General features: G+C 37.5%; 1 protein-coding gene across 2 annotated transcripts in view; it reads right to left on the reverse strand.

Moving 5' to 3' along the window:
• The window catches only part of TMPRSS15 (transmembrane serine protease 15), a 157,754-nt gene that overhangs the window by 25,545 nt on the left and 118,762 nt on the right, over positions 1-13,447 (reverse strand). For both annotated transcript variants that reach the window (XM_047794828.1, XM_047794838.1), the window contains 3 exons: positions 10,840-10,935; positions 6,208-6,257; positions 5,872-6,046 (listed from right to left, as the gene is read on the reverse strand). In XM_047794828.1, the coding sequence (XP_047650784.1) occupies positions 5,872-6,046; positions 6,208-6,257; positions 10,840-10,935 (321 nt within the window). The remainder of the gene's footprint in view (positions 1-5,871; positions 6,047-6,207; positions 6,258-10,839; positions 10,936-13,447) is intronic.

The raw sequence follows: 13,447 nt of genomic DNA on the forward strand, positions 1-13,447 counted from the left end.
AAAAATGTTTCCAGGACCAGATGGCTTCACATGCAAATTCTACCAAAAATTTAGAGAAGAGTTAATATCTATACTTCTGAAACTCTTCCAAAAAATTTTCAGAGGAAGGAACACTTTTAAGCTCATTCTATGAGGCTATCATTACCCTGATACCAGAACCAAGACAGATACCACACAAGAAAGAAAACTACAGGCCAGAATCACTGATGAACATAGATGTAAAAAACCTCAACAAAATACTAACAAACAGAATGCAACAATATATTAAAAGGATCATACACCATGATCATGTGGGATTTATCCCAGGGATACAAGGATTCTTCAATATCCACAAATCAGTCAATTTGATAAACCACATTAACAAACTGAAGAATAAAAACCATATGATCATCTCAATAGATACAGAAAAAGCTTTTAACAAAATTCAATATCCATTTATGGTAAAAACTCTCTGGAAAGGGGGCATAGAGGGAACCTACTTCAACATAATAATATGACAAATCCACAGTTAACATCATATTCAATGGTGAAGAACTGAAAGCATTTCTTATAAAATTAGGAACAAGACAAGGAGGGTCATTTTCATTATTATTATTCAACATAGTTTGGAAGTCCTAGTCCAGCTGTTGGAGAAGAGAAAGAAATAAAATGGATTCAAATTGGAAGAGAAGAACTAAAACTGTCAATGTTTGCAGATTACATGATACTATATACAGAAAATCATAAAGATGCTACCAGAAAACTGCTAGAGCTCATCAATGAATGTGATAAAGTTGCAGGACACAAAATTAACACAGATATCTATTGCATTTCTATACACTAACAAGGAAATATCAAAAAGGGAAATTAAGGAAACAATACCATTTACCATCACATCAAAAAGAATAAAATACTAAAAAAAGGCAAAAAAATAGAACACCGATAAATCAACTATAATAAAAACAAACAAAAATACCTAAGAATAAATCTACCTAAAGAGGCAAAAGAATTGTACTTTGAAAACTGTAACACACTGATGAAAGAAATCAAAGATGACACAGATGGAAAGATATCCCAGGCTCCTGGATTGGAAGAATTAATATTGTCAAGATGCTTATACTACCCAAGGCAATCTACATATTCAATTCAATCCATATCAAATTACCAATGGTATTTTTCACAGATTTAGAACCAAAAAATAAAAAATAAATTGTATGGAAACACGAAAGACTCCAAACAGCCAAAGAAATCTTGACAATGAAAAATGCAGCTGGAGGAATCAGGCTCCCTGACGTCAGACAATAATACAAAGAAAGCTACAGTCATCAAAATAATATGGCAGTGGCAAAAACCCCAGAAATATAGATAAGTAGAACAGTATAGAAAGCCTGGAATTAAACCCACACACCTGTGGTCAACTAATATATGACAAAGGAGGTAAGAATATACAGTGGATAAAAGACAGTTTCTTCACTAAGTGGTGCTGGCTGGGAAAATTGAACAGCTACATGAAAAAGAATGAAATTAGGACACTCTCTAATACCATACACAGAATAAACTCAAAATGGATTAAAGACTTAAATATAAGAATGGATACTATAAAATTCTTAGTGGAAAACATAGGTCAAACACTCTCTGACATAAACCACAGCAAAATCTTCTCAGATCCACCTCCTAGAGTAAAAAAAAAAAAAAACAGTGAGATCTAATTAAACTTTAAAGTTTCTGCACAGCAAAGGAAACCATAACAAAACGAAAAGACAACCTACAGGATGGGAGAAAATATTTGCAAATGATGCTGACAAGGGATTAATCTTCAAAATATACAAACAGCTCTTTCAACTTAATATCAAAAAACAAACAACCCAAGCAAAAATTGGGCAGAAGATCTAAAGACATTTCTCCAAAGAATACATACAATGGCCAAAAAACACATGCAAAGATGCCTGACATTACTGACTTTTAGAGAAATGCAAATCAAAACTATAGCGAGATCCCACCTCACACACAACCAGTCAGAATGGCCATCCTCAAAAAAAAAAAAAAATGCTGGAGAGGATACGGAGAACCCTCCTACATGGTTGGTGAGAGTGTAAATTGGTAAGATCACTATGCAAAACACTATGGAGTTTCCTCAAAAAACTAAACATAGAACTACTGCGTGATCTAACAAACCCACTCCTTGGCACATACCCAGACAAAACTATAATTTAAAAAGATACATGCACCCCAATGTTCATAGCAGCACTATTTACAATAGCCAAGACATGGAAGCAACCCAAGAGTTCATCAACAAAGAAATGGGTAAAGAAGATGTAGTACATACATACAATGGACGACTACTCAACCATAAAAAAGAACGAAATAATGCCATTTGCAGCAACGTGGATGAACCTAGAGATTATCATAAGTGAAGTAAATCAGAGATGGACAAATACCATATGATATCACTTATATGTGGAATCTAATTTAAAAATGATAGCAGGGAGTTCCCACTGTGGCTCCGTGGAAATGAATCTGACCAGCATCCATGAGGATGCAGGTTTGATCCCGGGCCTTGCTCAGTGGGTTAAGCATCCGGTGTTGCTGTGAACTGTGGTGTAGGTCACAGACACAGCTCGGATTTGGTATTGCTGTGGCTGTGGCATAGGCCAGCCCCTACAGCTCCAATTCAACCCCTAGCCTGGGAACCTCCATGTGCTGTGGGTGCGGCCCTAAAAAGACAAAAATAAAATAAAATAAAAATGATACAAGTGAATTTACAAAACAGAAACAGACTCACAGACTTTGAAAACAAATTTATGGTTACCAAAGGGGAAGGGGGGGGAAGGGATAAATTAGGAGTTTGGGATTAACATATACACACACTACTATATGTAAAATAGATAACCAATAAGGACCTACGATACAGCACAGGGAAATCTAGTCAATATTCTATAATAACCTCTATAGGAAAAGAACCTAAGAATAAAGATATATATATATTATATATATATATATATATATATATATAATATATATATATATAAAAACTGAAGCACTTTGCTGTACACCTGAAACTAATACAACATTGTAAAGCAACTATACTCATTAAAAAAAAAGAATGATAAAGTTTTCATTGCATAAAACGTAAATAACTGGTGAATCTTGGTGAAGGCACACAGGAACTCTCTGTATTATGATTTGCAGTTTTTGCGCATGTTTGAAATTACATCTGTAGAAATTATTTAGGAAATAAATGTGTTGAATGTCTCCTGAGCAAGACTTAGGCCCTCCTTTCCCAACCTTTCCTAAACAGAGGAAAATAAAAATTTGATTGCATATTTCTATAATTCACAGTGTGCAAAAGCATGGACGTGTCCTTAATTTGGCCTGATAATCCTCCTAAGAGGTAGCTATTCTATAGACACCCTACAGATGAGGATCCTGAAACCCAGAGATACAAAGTCACACAAGGTCAATAACATAGGTGGGATCAAAATCTTTATCTCTGGTATGAAGTTAACCTTGTCTTTAAACTACAGCACAGTTGGCCCATACTTTCCCAATATCTCTTTTAAGGTTGGAAAAGAAAACAAGTCAGTAACAGAGAGAAAGAACAGTCACAGGGAAATGCAGTGACATCCAGGCACACTGAGGCAGAGGGATAGGAAGGGAGTGCAGATAATATGAAAGTTAACAGAGAAGAGCTGTCCAATTAAACCATCTAACCACCTACAGGTGAAAACACATGGAGCAGATTTACATTGAGGTCAGGTCATTTGTATAGTATGGTTTCAATATGTTTCTTGATCTCAGTTATTTTCATTAGGAAATTATGCTTTTTGCTACACAGCATTTTAAGAAGACAAAAAAACAAGCAGCATTAGCATACTTGCAAGAATATTGTTTGACAAAACTATCTGAAATAACATTAGAAACTTTCTTGGTTAGAGACATAAAGGAAAACAAGAAAACTCCGGGTAGCTGGAAAAATAAGAAATAATACCACTGGAATGGCTAAGGAGAACAAAAGGCAAGACTGGTAAGGAAAAGTTTAAATGCATCAGAATTCTATTATAGCTTACATTTGTTTGCTTTTGTTCAGATTGGAACTGTGTGAAAAGGCCTTTTATGTCCTCTATGATGGAACATGTGTTTATATTAGATGAAAGTGTTTTTCTATTTCCTTCGTATATTGGTTCAAAAAGATATGTTATTGGTATCTTTGACCTACAATAAGTGCATCAGTGAGGCAGATAATTGAAAGATGTCACTAATATTACTGCAAGCCTGGCTGACATTGAGAAAGCACATGTTCTGCAAGAATATCAAATGGACTAATTTACCAAATCTAAGGTTGATACAGGAGGTGGCTGTCTTACTAAGACCTACCTATGTGCAAAAGAAAACACTGAATTTTTAGCTCAAGGTTCCTTTTACCGGTAACATAGTTAGGATATAGGTTACCCATCTGTGACATGCCCAAGACATAGAGTATATATTGCTAATGGTTGAAATCATGTTTAGCACAGGGGGAGGGACTGACCGCTGTAGACATTTGTTATGATACAGTTGAAAACAGATTATAATTCTCAAGAGGCAGCAAAGCCAGGAAGGCGCATTATAGATATGGGAGGCTTTAGTCTCGTCACCCAGATACAGGGTGTAATGCGCAGAATCAGAGCTATAGATGCAGATGCGCAGGACCTTGGACAGTCCTTTTGGAGCCCAGGCAATTGGTCCGGCTGGGATGTAGCTGAATGCCCTCATCTCTAGCTTCCTAGGATGAGGAATTTCCATTTACCCTCACTCTGGTATGATGGGCAATTAGGTGCAGACTCAGTCCTTCAATACTCGTCCTCTCTGGCCTTCTCTCTCTCCCAAACAATACTGACAACGCGGGGTGGCTGACAGTTTGTCTCCATCTATACGAGAAATTTTAATGTCTGTGTTTGTACAGGGTTAGTCTTTTAACCTGATTAACTACAGCTGCATCTTCCATTCTGTGCCCACACAGAGGCTTCTTAGAAATTCTGGGTGCTAGAGGCTGATTCTAATACTCACAGGTAAGGCCATTCCCTAGAGGCCTCTTCTACAAAATTAGGGGCAGGAAATCACTCCCATCAGGGCTTATGGATCTTTATGAGGATGCCACCTCTTTTTATGACCTAACTTAGAAGCACTGGGTTATGATTACCTATGGAGGTGCCTTCTTTCAGGCAGAAGGAATGAACATATTCTTGGGCTCAAGAATACTCATGTTTTCTTCCTGCCCCTGTACCCACTCTAGTTTCTCCTGTGGCACTGCTTTAGGAATGGCTGTTCTAGAGGGAGAAGAAAAATCCTGAAATTCAGCATGTTTTTGGTCATATTATACCGCAAAAAAAGAATCTGAGATGGTGATATGAGTTCTAAGTTTTAGTTAGCACTGAAATGGATCTGACTCAAGAACTAAGGAAGCGCTTTTTATGCTAACTCACAACAAAGTGCTTATGCATGAATTTCAAAAGGCATACTTTTTTAAATTTGTAACTTGAGGATTATCTATACATGCATTTTTGATGCTGACAATAAATATCATCGTAATTGGTTGATAACCAGCACAATTTATAGATTAAAAACTAATTTTACACCATAAAAAATGCTTACCTTCTGAACGGGTGGAAATTTCAGTTTTTATGTATGTAGGAAACATAACACTTGATGCCAGTATTTAATGAAGAAGGAATTTTAATTATGCTTTCTTCATTTTTATGATTTTAATTGGAAAATGACTGGAACATTTATAATGTTATGAAGAGGGAGAATAGTTCCCTGCTGGAAGGGTTTGGGGAAGCTGCCAGAAATGGGATGCACAATGTCTGCTGGGGTCACCTTGTTGGGAAAGGGCCACCGTGACGTCACACTCACCCATAGACGCAGTGGGCAGCGGACACCAGCCAGTCCCTGCTGACGAGGGAAGCTCCGCAGAGCAGTTGGCCATTGTAATACATAGCAACAACCCAGGGCCAGGCTCCTTCTCTGGAATCATTTCCTCCAACAATCTTTGGACTGACTTCTCGAGCCACCTGTTTTTTTCCACACACTATTAAGATAATTGAAGAAAGAGCATCTATTTTATTTTGGTGGATTTCCTCTGATCATGAAAATTGAATGGATCACTACCAAATAACTTCAGGTGACACAGTAATTCTAAACAGAATTTTAAATAGAAGGCTTGAAGAACAGCAGGAAAGATTTACTTACATTTATGGTTACACTGTAACAAAATCAGTGAATCCTCAAAGCACTGTTCACTGTAAGAGAAGAACAATTGTATTTCAAAAGTTGTGTACATAATGCTTTAAAGCAAAACATACTGTAGGTTATCCTATTTTTTTCCTTTAGTCAAATGGGCTTTTATATGTGTCATATCTAAAAGGCAGGAACCTGAAATGCACAGCAGAAAAAGCCTCCATTTGAAGACAAATAAAGCTGAGTTCACATCCTAAACCCTACCACTCACTCTTCATGTGATTTTGGATAAGTTTCTCAATGTCCCTGAGACTCAGTTTTAACATCTGTAAAATGGAGACAATAGTACTTTACTGGAATTTTGTGAGAAGTCAGGGATTATTTGCAATAGAATTATTATTGTGCATTAAACACAATGAATGGTGAATAAATGGTAGCTACTGTTAGTTTGTGTGAACCAACCTTGGATTTCACATCGCATAATCCAGAGTCTGCCTCAGTATTGCTAATGACACAATGGTTCAGTACCTAACACTATGTGGGAGGCTATGGACTTCAGGGAATTCAATGATGAATAAATCATGGGTCCTGATTTCAAGGGAAGCAGACACATAAACAGGCAAATATAAGATAAAGTGCAAGCATAAATAATTTACAAGATCAACTACTTGTTTAAATATTTGGGTACCAACTCTTTTGAAAGCCAAGAATTCTATTTTCAAGAAAAATTTGAAAATTGTTTTAAAATGCGTTATACTTACTAGCCACTAGAAGGCAGTATAACACAAGGAATTAAAGTACTTGCCCACACTATCCTGATGTAGCTACTATATACATTGCTTTACGCATGCATACATACTACCAGTTTCCATATATACATTTAACAACATCTATTGTGAATGTTGTTTAGGTGCCTGAAATTTTAGGGAAGAACAAACCAAAAAAACCCACAAAACATGACCCCAAATCATAAGTGCAGAGAACATATGTATGATCAAAGATCAAGATCATAAGTAAAATCAAAACAATTCAGTGTTTCTGGAACATACATGATTATATTTATTTGAAATGAAGTGCATTCATGTTGTCTGACATATCCTTTAGACTAGACATATGCAATTGAAATATAATGAAATATATTTATATTTTAATAATCAATGTGCATGTATGTATATCTATCCAGGTATAGATATATCGATATGCATTCATGATTCCCCCAAAGAAGCCTCAGTTAATTCTTCTAGGAGTTCCCATCGTGGTGCAGCAGAAACAAATCCTCCTAGGAACCATGAGGTTGCAGGTTTGATCCCTGGCCTCACTCAGTGGGTTAAGGATCTGGTGTTGCTGTGAGCTGTGGTGTAGGTTGCAGACTCAGCTTGGATCTGGAGTGTCTGTGGCTGTGGCCGGCAGCTGTAGCTCCGATTGGACCCCTAGTCTGGGAACCTCCATATGCTGCAGGGGTGGCCCTATAAAGACAAAAAAAAAAAAAAATTCTTCTCCTGTTATCCACCCATGGTTAAAAGATAAGTAGTTGCCAGGATGCTTCCCAACATCCTCTGAAGTTTCATCCAAACATTCTACATTTGCAGTGCTCATCAGTGAAAACCCATATTCCAAGTGGTTTATCATTCTTAAGTGTTAAACAATGCTTAATACTCTATGTATGGATAAGATGGATACATTTCTTTTTAGTAAGCCCAGGAAAGTTCTGAGTTAACTTTATAGGTAACCAGAAAATGAAACTGAGCCTAGGTCTTCATTCTCCATGTGTTTTGGTTAATTGAAATTTTCCTACACAAACACAATATGCAACATCTCAGTCAAGAGCAGTAAAGCTGCTTCACCACTGGCCCAAATGAGCAGTGAGCCCATTTGTCCAGGTGCAGTTAGATTAGAGAAAAACCAAAATTACTCTTCTAGCCTTTGGTCAAGGGTCTGAATAAGGTTAGCTCTATGTGTGGGCAAAAAGGCAATGCCATGATCCTGTGTCTTTCTCCCAGCCCAGTGGGGCAATATTGGGATATAAATGGTTGGGTTTATATCTACTGTATTAATAGAATGAACTAACTTCTCTCCCAATATTTGCCCAATGATGTGGCCTTTTTACTTTCTTTATCATTTCTGGAACTGTTATTTCAAGGGAGCTGCTGCTGAGGGGAACTTAAAAGATAACACACTCTTCCAGCTTTGTGAACTTGTCTGAATCACTTAATCCAGGCCTGTTTCCTCATCCTTTTAGTGAAGCAATGCTACCTAAGTCGCAGAGCTTTGGCCTGGACTGGAAATAACCTCTGTAGTATTGTAATATCCCCACCACAGTGTCTGTCACATGATAAGCATCCAATAAAGTGTGGATGGTGCTTTATAGCCAGTATCTAGCACTATGCCTAGAACGCATTGTCAATCCAAACACATTATGTCAAATTTTTTTGATGTCTAGAACTACTAGACAAAGCACTGGAGGAAAGAGAAGCCTAGTACTGACAGCAGAATGAATTGTATGTTTCCAGTTACATCAAGACAGATTGCTGGTTGAGTGGCCTTTTCTCGGTGGTGGGAAATCATAGTCTAGTTATGCACATGCCTCCAATAGGAGAAAAAACTGGGGATCAAGGTGAGTAGATCTTCATAGTTGGAAGAATCATCCTCCTTTATTTTTTACTGCAACCACTAGTGAAAGGGTGTTTTAAAAAGCACCTATTTTCATGGGGCAATAAACTTATTTCTGCAATAAATAAATACATTAGAAAACAAACTAAACAAACAAATGCACATATGGCCGATTTCCTGTCAAGCCAGTATAATGTGGCTAATCAAGGGAGAGATTAAGAACACACCGGCTTGGAGCTCCCGTTGTAGATCAGTGGTAATGAACCCAACTAATATCCATGAGGATGTGGGTTTGATCCCTGGCTTTGCTCAGTGGGTTAAGGATCCGGCACTGCAGTGAGCTGTGGTATAGGCTGCAGAAGTGGTTCAGATCCTGTGTTGCTGTGGCTGTGATATAGGCTGGCAGCTACAGCTCTGATTTGATCCCTAGCCCAGGAATTTCTATATGCCTCTGATGCAGCCCTAAGGGGGGGAAAAAAAAAATTCTGGCTTACAGATGTGATGAAAATTTCAAGTATTTTTGTCTGTAAATGGTGTCTCTTTCAAATAACATGAACATACATTCAGTACAGATATTTTAGTGTGTGATGATACTGGCATTTTCTTGATAAGCATGAACAAACTAGTTCTTATTTTAAACATGCATAGAATTACGATGAAAACATTTTATATAATTTTTCCTTTTTTTTTTTTTTTTTTTTGCTTTTTAGGACCACCTCTGTGGTATACGGAAGTTTCCAGGCTAGGGGTCGAATCAGAGCTGCAACTGTTGACCTACACCACAGCCACAGCAACATCAGATCCAAGCCATGTCTGTGACCTACACCACAGTTCATAGCAACATTGGATTCTTAATCCACTGAGCAAGGCCAGTGATTGAACCCACATCCTTATAGATACTAATCGGGGTTGTTACTGCTGATCCACAATGGGGACACCTCCTTTTTTTCTAACTCTTTCTTAAATATCTGTAGAATATAAACAAGAGATATTCTCAATATACAAACTGCTCCAGGTCTGCAGCAGTAATGCAAATCTAGTCACGCCTAACAGAAAGGAAATCTAGAAGACAGCTTTCTCACTTGCAGATGCTTTGTTTCACCCCTGATGAGACTAATAATACCACTCAAGGCTCCACAAACATTCTTGGGAAATATTCAGCTACAAAGTACTTTGGTACTAAAAATACTCCTTTAATAGTTCGTTTTACTGGTTGAGCTCACAAACAGCTGAAAGATTATATAATTTCACTTTTCGCCATTAAGTATGTTAAGGAAAAGACTACAATCTAATGCACCGGGCAATGATATCTTAAATCTCTGTCTGTAGTTACAGCTTCTTCTTGAAGTGAACTTCCACCCACAGCAATGAAACTGTAAAATTCAGAAGCCAAGTTCAATAAAAATGATCATGAATACTCAAACGGGAGAAATGACATAATTTAAGGTAAAACAGATTTTTGAATACAGGAAGGATGCGGCTTCTTACAACACCAGTAAAACGTGTAAAATTGAACCTAATGTTGAAGAGCAGAAGAGAAAATGCAGGCTGGCACCACCTAGAAGCCTGGACTCTTTCATTTAATATCCATGTTCTATGTGCTTGAGAAAAGAACGTCATGACTCCCTTTTTTTGATGATGGCTAATTATGTCATTCTTTTAGTCTGAGCCACACTGGACCTATTTATCCCAACTCTCACAGTTTCCTTCTATGGGATTTACTTGTTTATAAATCCAAGAATAAGGATTAAAAGGATATGGAAATCAAACTTATTAAAACTCTATCAGTGTGCCAGATAATTACATTACGAAACCTCATTTGATCATCTTACCATATATGATTATGAGGATTAGGTAGTATTATGGGATAGGATCAGTTCAAAACTGTTTGAGATTACTTGGACAACAACAAAGTTAAATAGTTTTCAAGAGTATGTGGCTAGCGTGTTGTGATATTAAAATCTGACTGTCTTCAGAATCTATCTTCTTTCTGATTTGTGGATAACTAGTCAAAGAAAACATTTTGGGACCCACCTTGCTGTTAGTATTAAGCTGCCATTAGGTGCTGTGTTTAATTTTACAAATGGTCCACCTCCACTAGAAAAGAATGGCATGGATGAGTTTCCAGTCCTAGAGAAAAACATACAGATGACACAAAAACATGAACAAAAACCATAAACTAAATTTATAGTATAAATGCTGTGAACATTGAAATAAATTATGAAATTCCAGAGTAACATTTTAACATTAAACATCAAATATTTTGATATCTAAACAATGGTACAAATCAGTAGGAGTTATCCATAATGACATAAAATGTAATTTTATTTTTTGCCCCTAGTTCTTGTTTGCCTGCTCATACATACTATTTATCAGGGTTAAAATCAGTGCATACATCATCTGAATTTTTTTTTTTTTTTATGACCACACTTGCAGCATATGGAAGTTCCTGGGCCAGTGATTGAATCCGAGACACAGGTGCAATCTATGCTACAGCTGCAGCAACACTGGATCCTTTAACCCATTGTGCCTGGCTAGGGATGGAACCCATGGCTCCACAGTGACCCGAGTCACTGCAGTTGGATCCTTAACCCATTGTGCCATAGTGGGAACTCCTCATCTGATTTTTTGACTCTTCTGTGTTGTCCAATAATTCCCATAACAATCAATTATAATAACACAGAATTGCCACCCCACAACTTATTAAACTTTTTTTCTGAGTGTAATTCATCTTTTAAAAAATGCACTTTGCCAAAGAACAACCTAGAAGAAGGAGATCTTCAAAGTTTACCTTTTCAAGTGTTGCTTTGTTCTTGATATTTCATTCAATTCAAAGCTTCACTGCCCCAATTTAAAGCCAGAAGCTATGTTATTGCTCTAAACAAGGGAGTATGTACCCTGGACCTCCAAGTGTCAACTGATGAGCCACAGTGGGGTAGAGAAAGAGAGACCTCCACATGACAAAAGATAAAAGTCGCTGGTCTTTCTTATTCCTGAAAATGTGTTAAATCCATTCTCTCAACTGTGAGTCTTCATTGAAAATTTCTTTTGATTATCGTCTCTTTCCTAGGCATAACCTGAAACTTTTAGCTTCTCATTTTCTTTTTCCTGCCTTTTATTTGTTCCAGATTTTAATCTTCATATAAAATAATGCCTTTAGGTTGAAAACATCCTGATTCCTGCCATGTCCTCCTTGCTGGAAGGGAGATGGTATGGTTCCTATCTTTTGGAGTATCACAAAGGACCCACCCATTCCCTCTTCAAAAGAAGGTCCAAAGTCTTCCCAGACTATAGTTAACGCTGACCCTTTTCTCTATGTGGATTAGAGGAAATTCCCAAGGAACACTCATGGCTGTTATGATCAGAAAGTTGAGGGTATCTCCTCTCTTCTTCAGGCAAGACAACACCTTAAAGAAACTGAAAGTGGAGTTCCCGTTGTGGCTCAGTGGTTAACTGATCCGACTAGGAACAGTGAGGTTGCAGGTTTGATCCCTGGCCTTGCTCAGTGGGTTAAGGATCCGGCATTGCCATCAGCTCAGTGGGTTAAGGATCCGGCATTGCCATCAGCTCTGATTAGACCCGTAGCCTGGAAACATCCATATGCCGCAAAAGTGGCCCTAGAAAAGGCAAAAAAAATGACAAAAAAAAAAAGAAACTGAAAGTGTCTGGTAACTTTCACACTGAACAGAGAGCTGGAACAATGGAGCCTGTACTTAAACATCCCAGAATTTAGCATCTTGCACTTTCATTTTATAAACAGATAAAAGTAACTCAAGCCCACAAATCAATGACCATTCCTTCAATGAAATCTGAAATGCGAGTTCCCACTGTGACTCACTGTGATAAGAACCTGACAGTGTCCATGAGTATGTGGGTTTGATCACTGGCCTCACTCAGTGGGTGAAGGATCTGGCATTGCTGCAAGATGGGTGTAGGTTGCAGATGTGGCTTGGATCTGGTGTTGCCACGGCTGTGGTATAGGCCTGCAGCTGCAGCTCCAGTTTGAACCCTAGCCCAGAAACTTCCATTTGCTGTAGGTATGGCCATTAAAAAAAAAATCTGAAATGGATTTACGAAGGGCAAATGAGTATGACTACTATTATTGTTAAAGATTAAGCTATTCCATCTGCATGGGAAGAATCATTTAAGTACTTATATAAAATGTATTTGTTATAGCTCAGAAAACAAAACAAGCATAAAGACACCCAAATAAAGTAAAAACACTAATTTGAAAACATAGTTGAAAACCAATGTTCATTGCAGCATTATTCAACAGCCAAGATATGGAAGCAACCTAGGTCTCCATCAACAGATAAATGGATAAAGACGTCAATGTACAACTGGATACATACATATATATGAAATACCATTCAGCCATAAACAAGAACAAAATCTTGCCATTTGTAACAAAATGGATGGACCTAGAGGGTATTATGCTAAGTGAAATAAGTCAAGGAAAAAGACAAATGCTGGGTGTTTTCACTTATACATGGAATCTCAAAAAACAAAATAAGTGAGCTAAAATAATAAAACAGAAACAGACTCACAGGTACAGAGAACAAAGAATTGACAGAGGGAAAGGAAGGAATGGATGGAGGGGTGAAACAGGTGAGAGATTAAGAGGTACAACCTGTCTGTTAAT

The sequence above is a fragment of the Phacochoerus africanus genome, chromosome 1, assembly GCF_016906955.1.
Source record: "Phacochoerus africanus isolate WHEZ1 chromosome 1, ROS_Pafr_v1, whole genome shotgun sequence".
Classification (NCBI taxonomy): domain Eukaryota; kingdom Metazoa; phylum Chordata; class Mammalia; order Artiodactyla; family Suidae; genus Phacochoerus; species Phacochoerus africanus.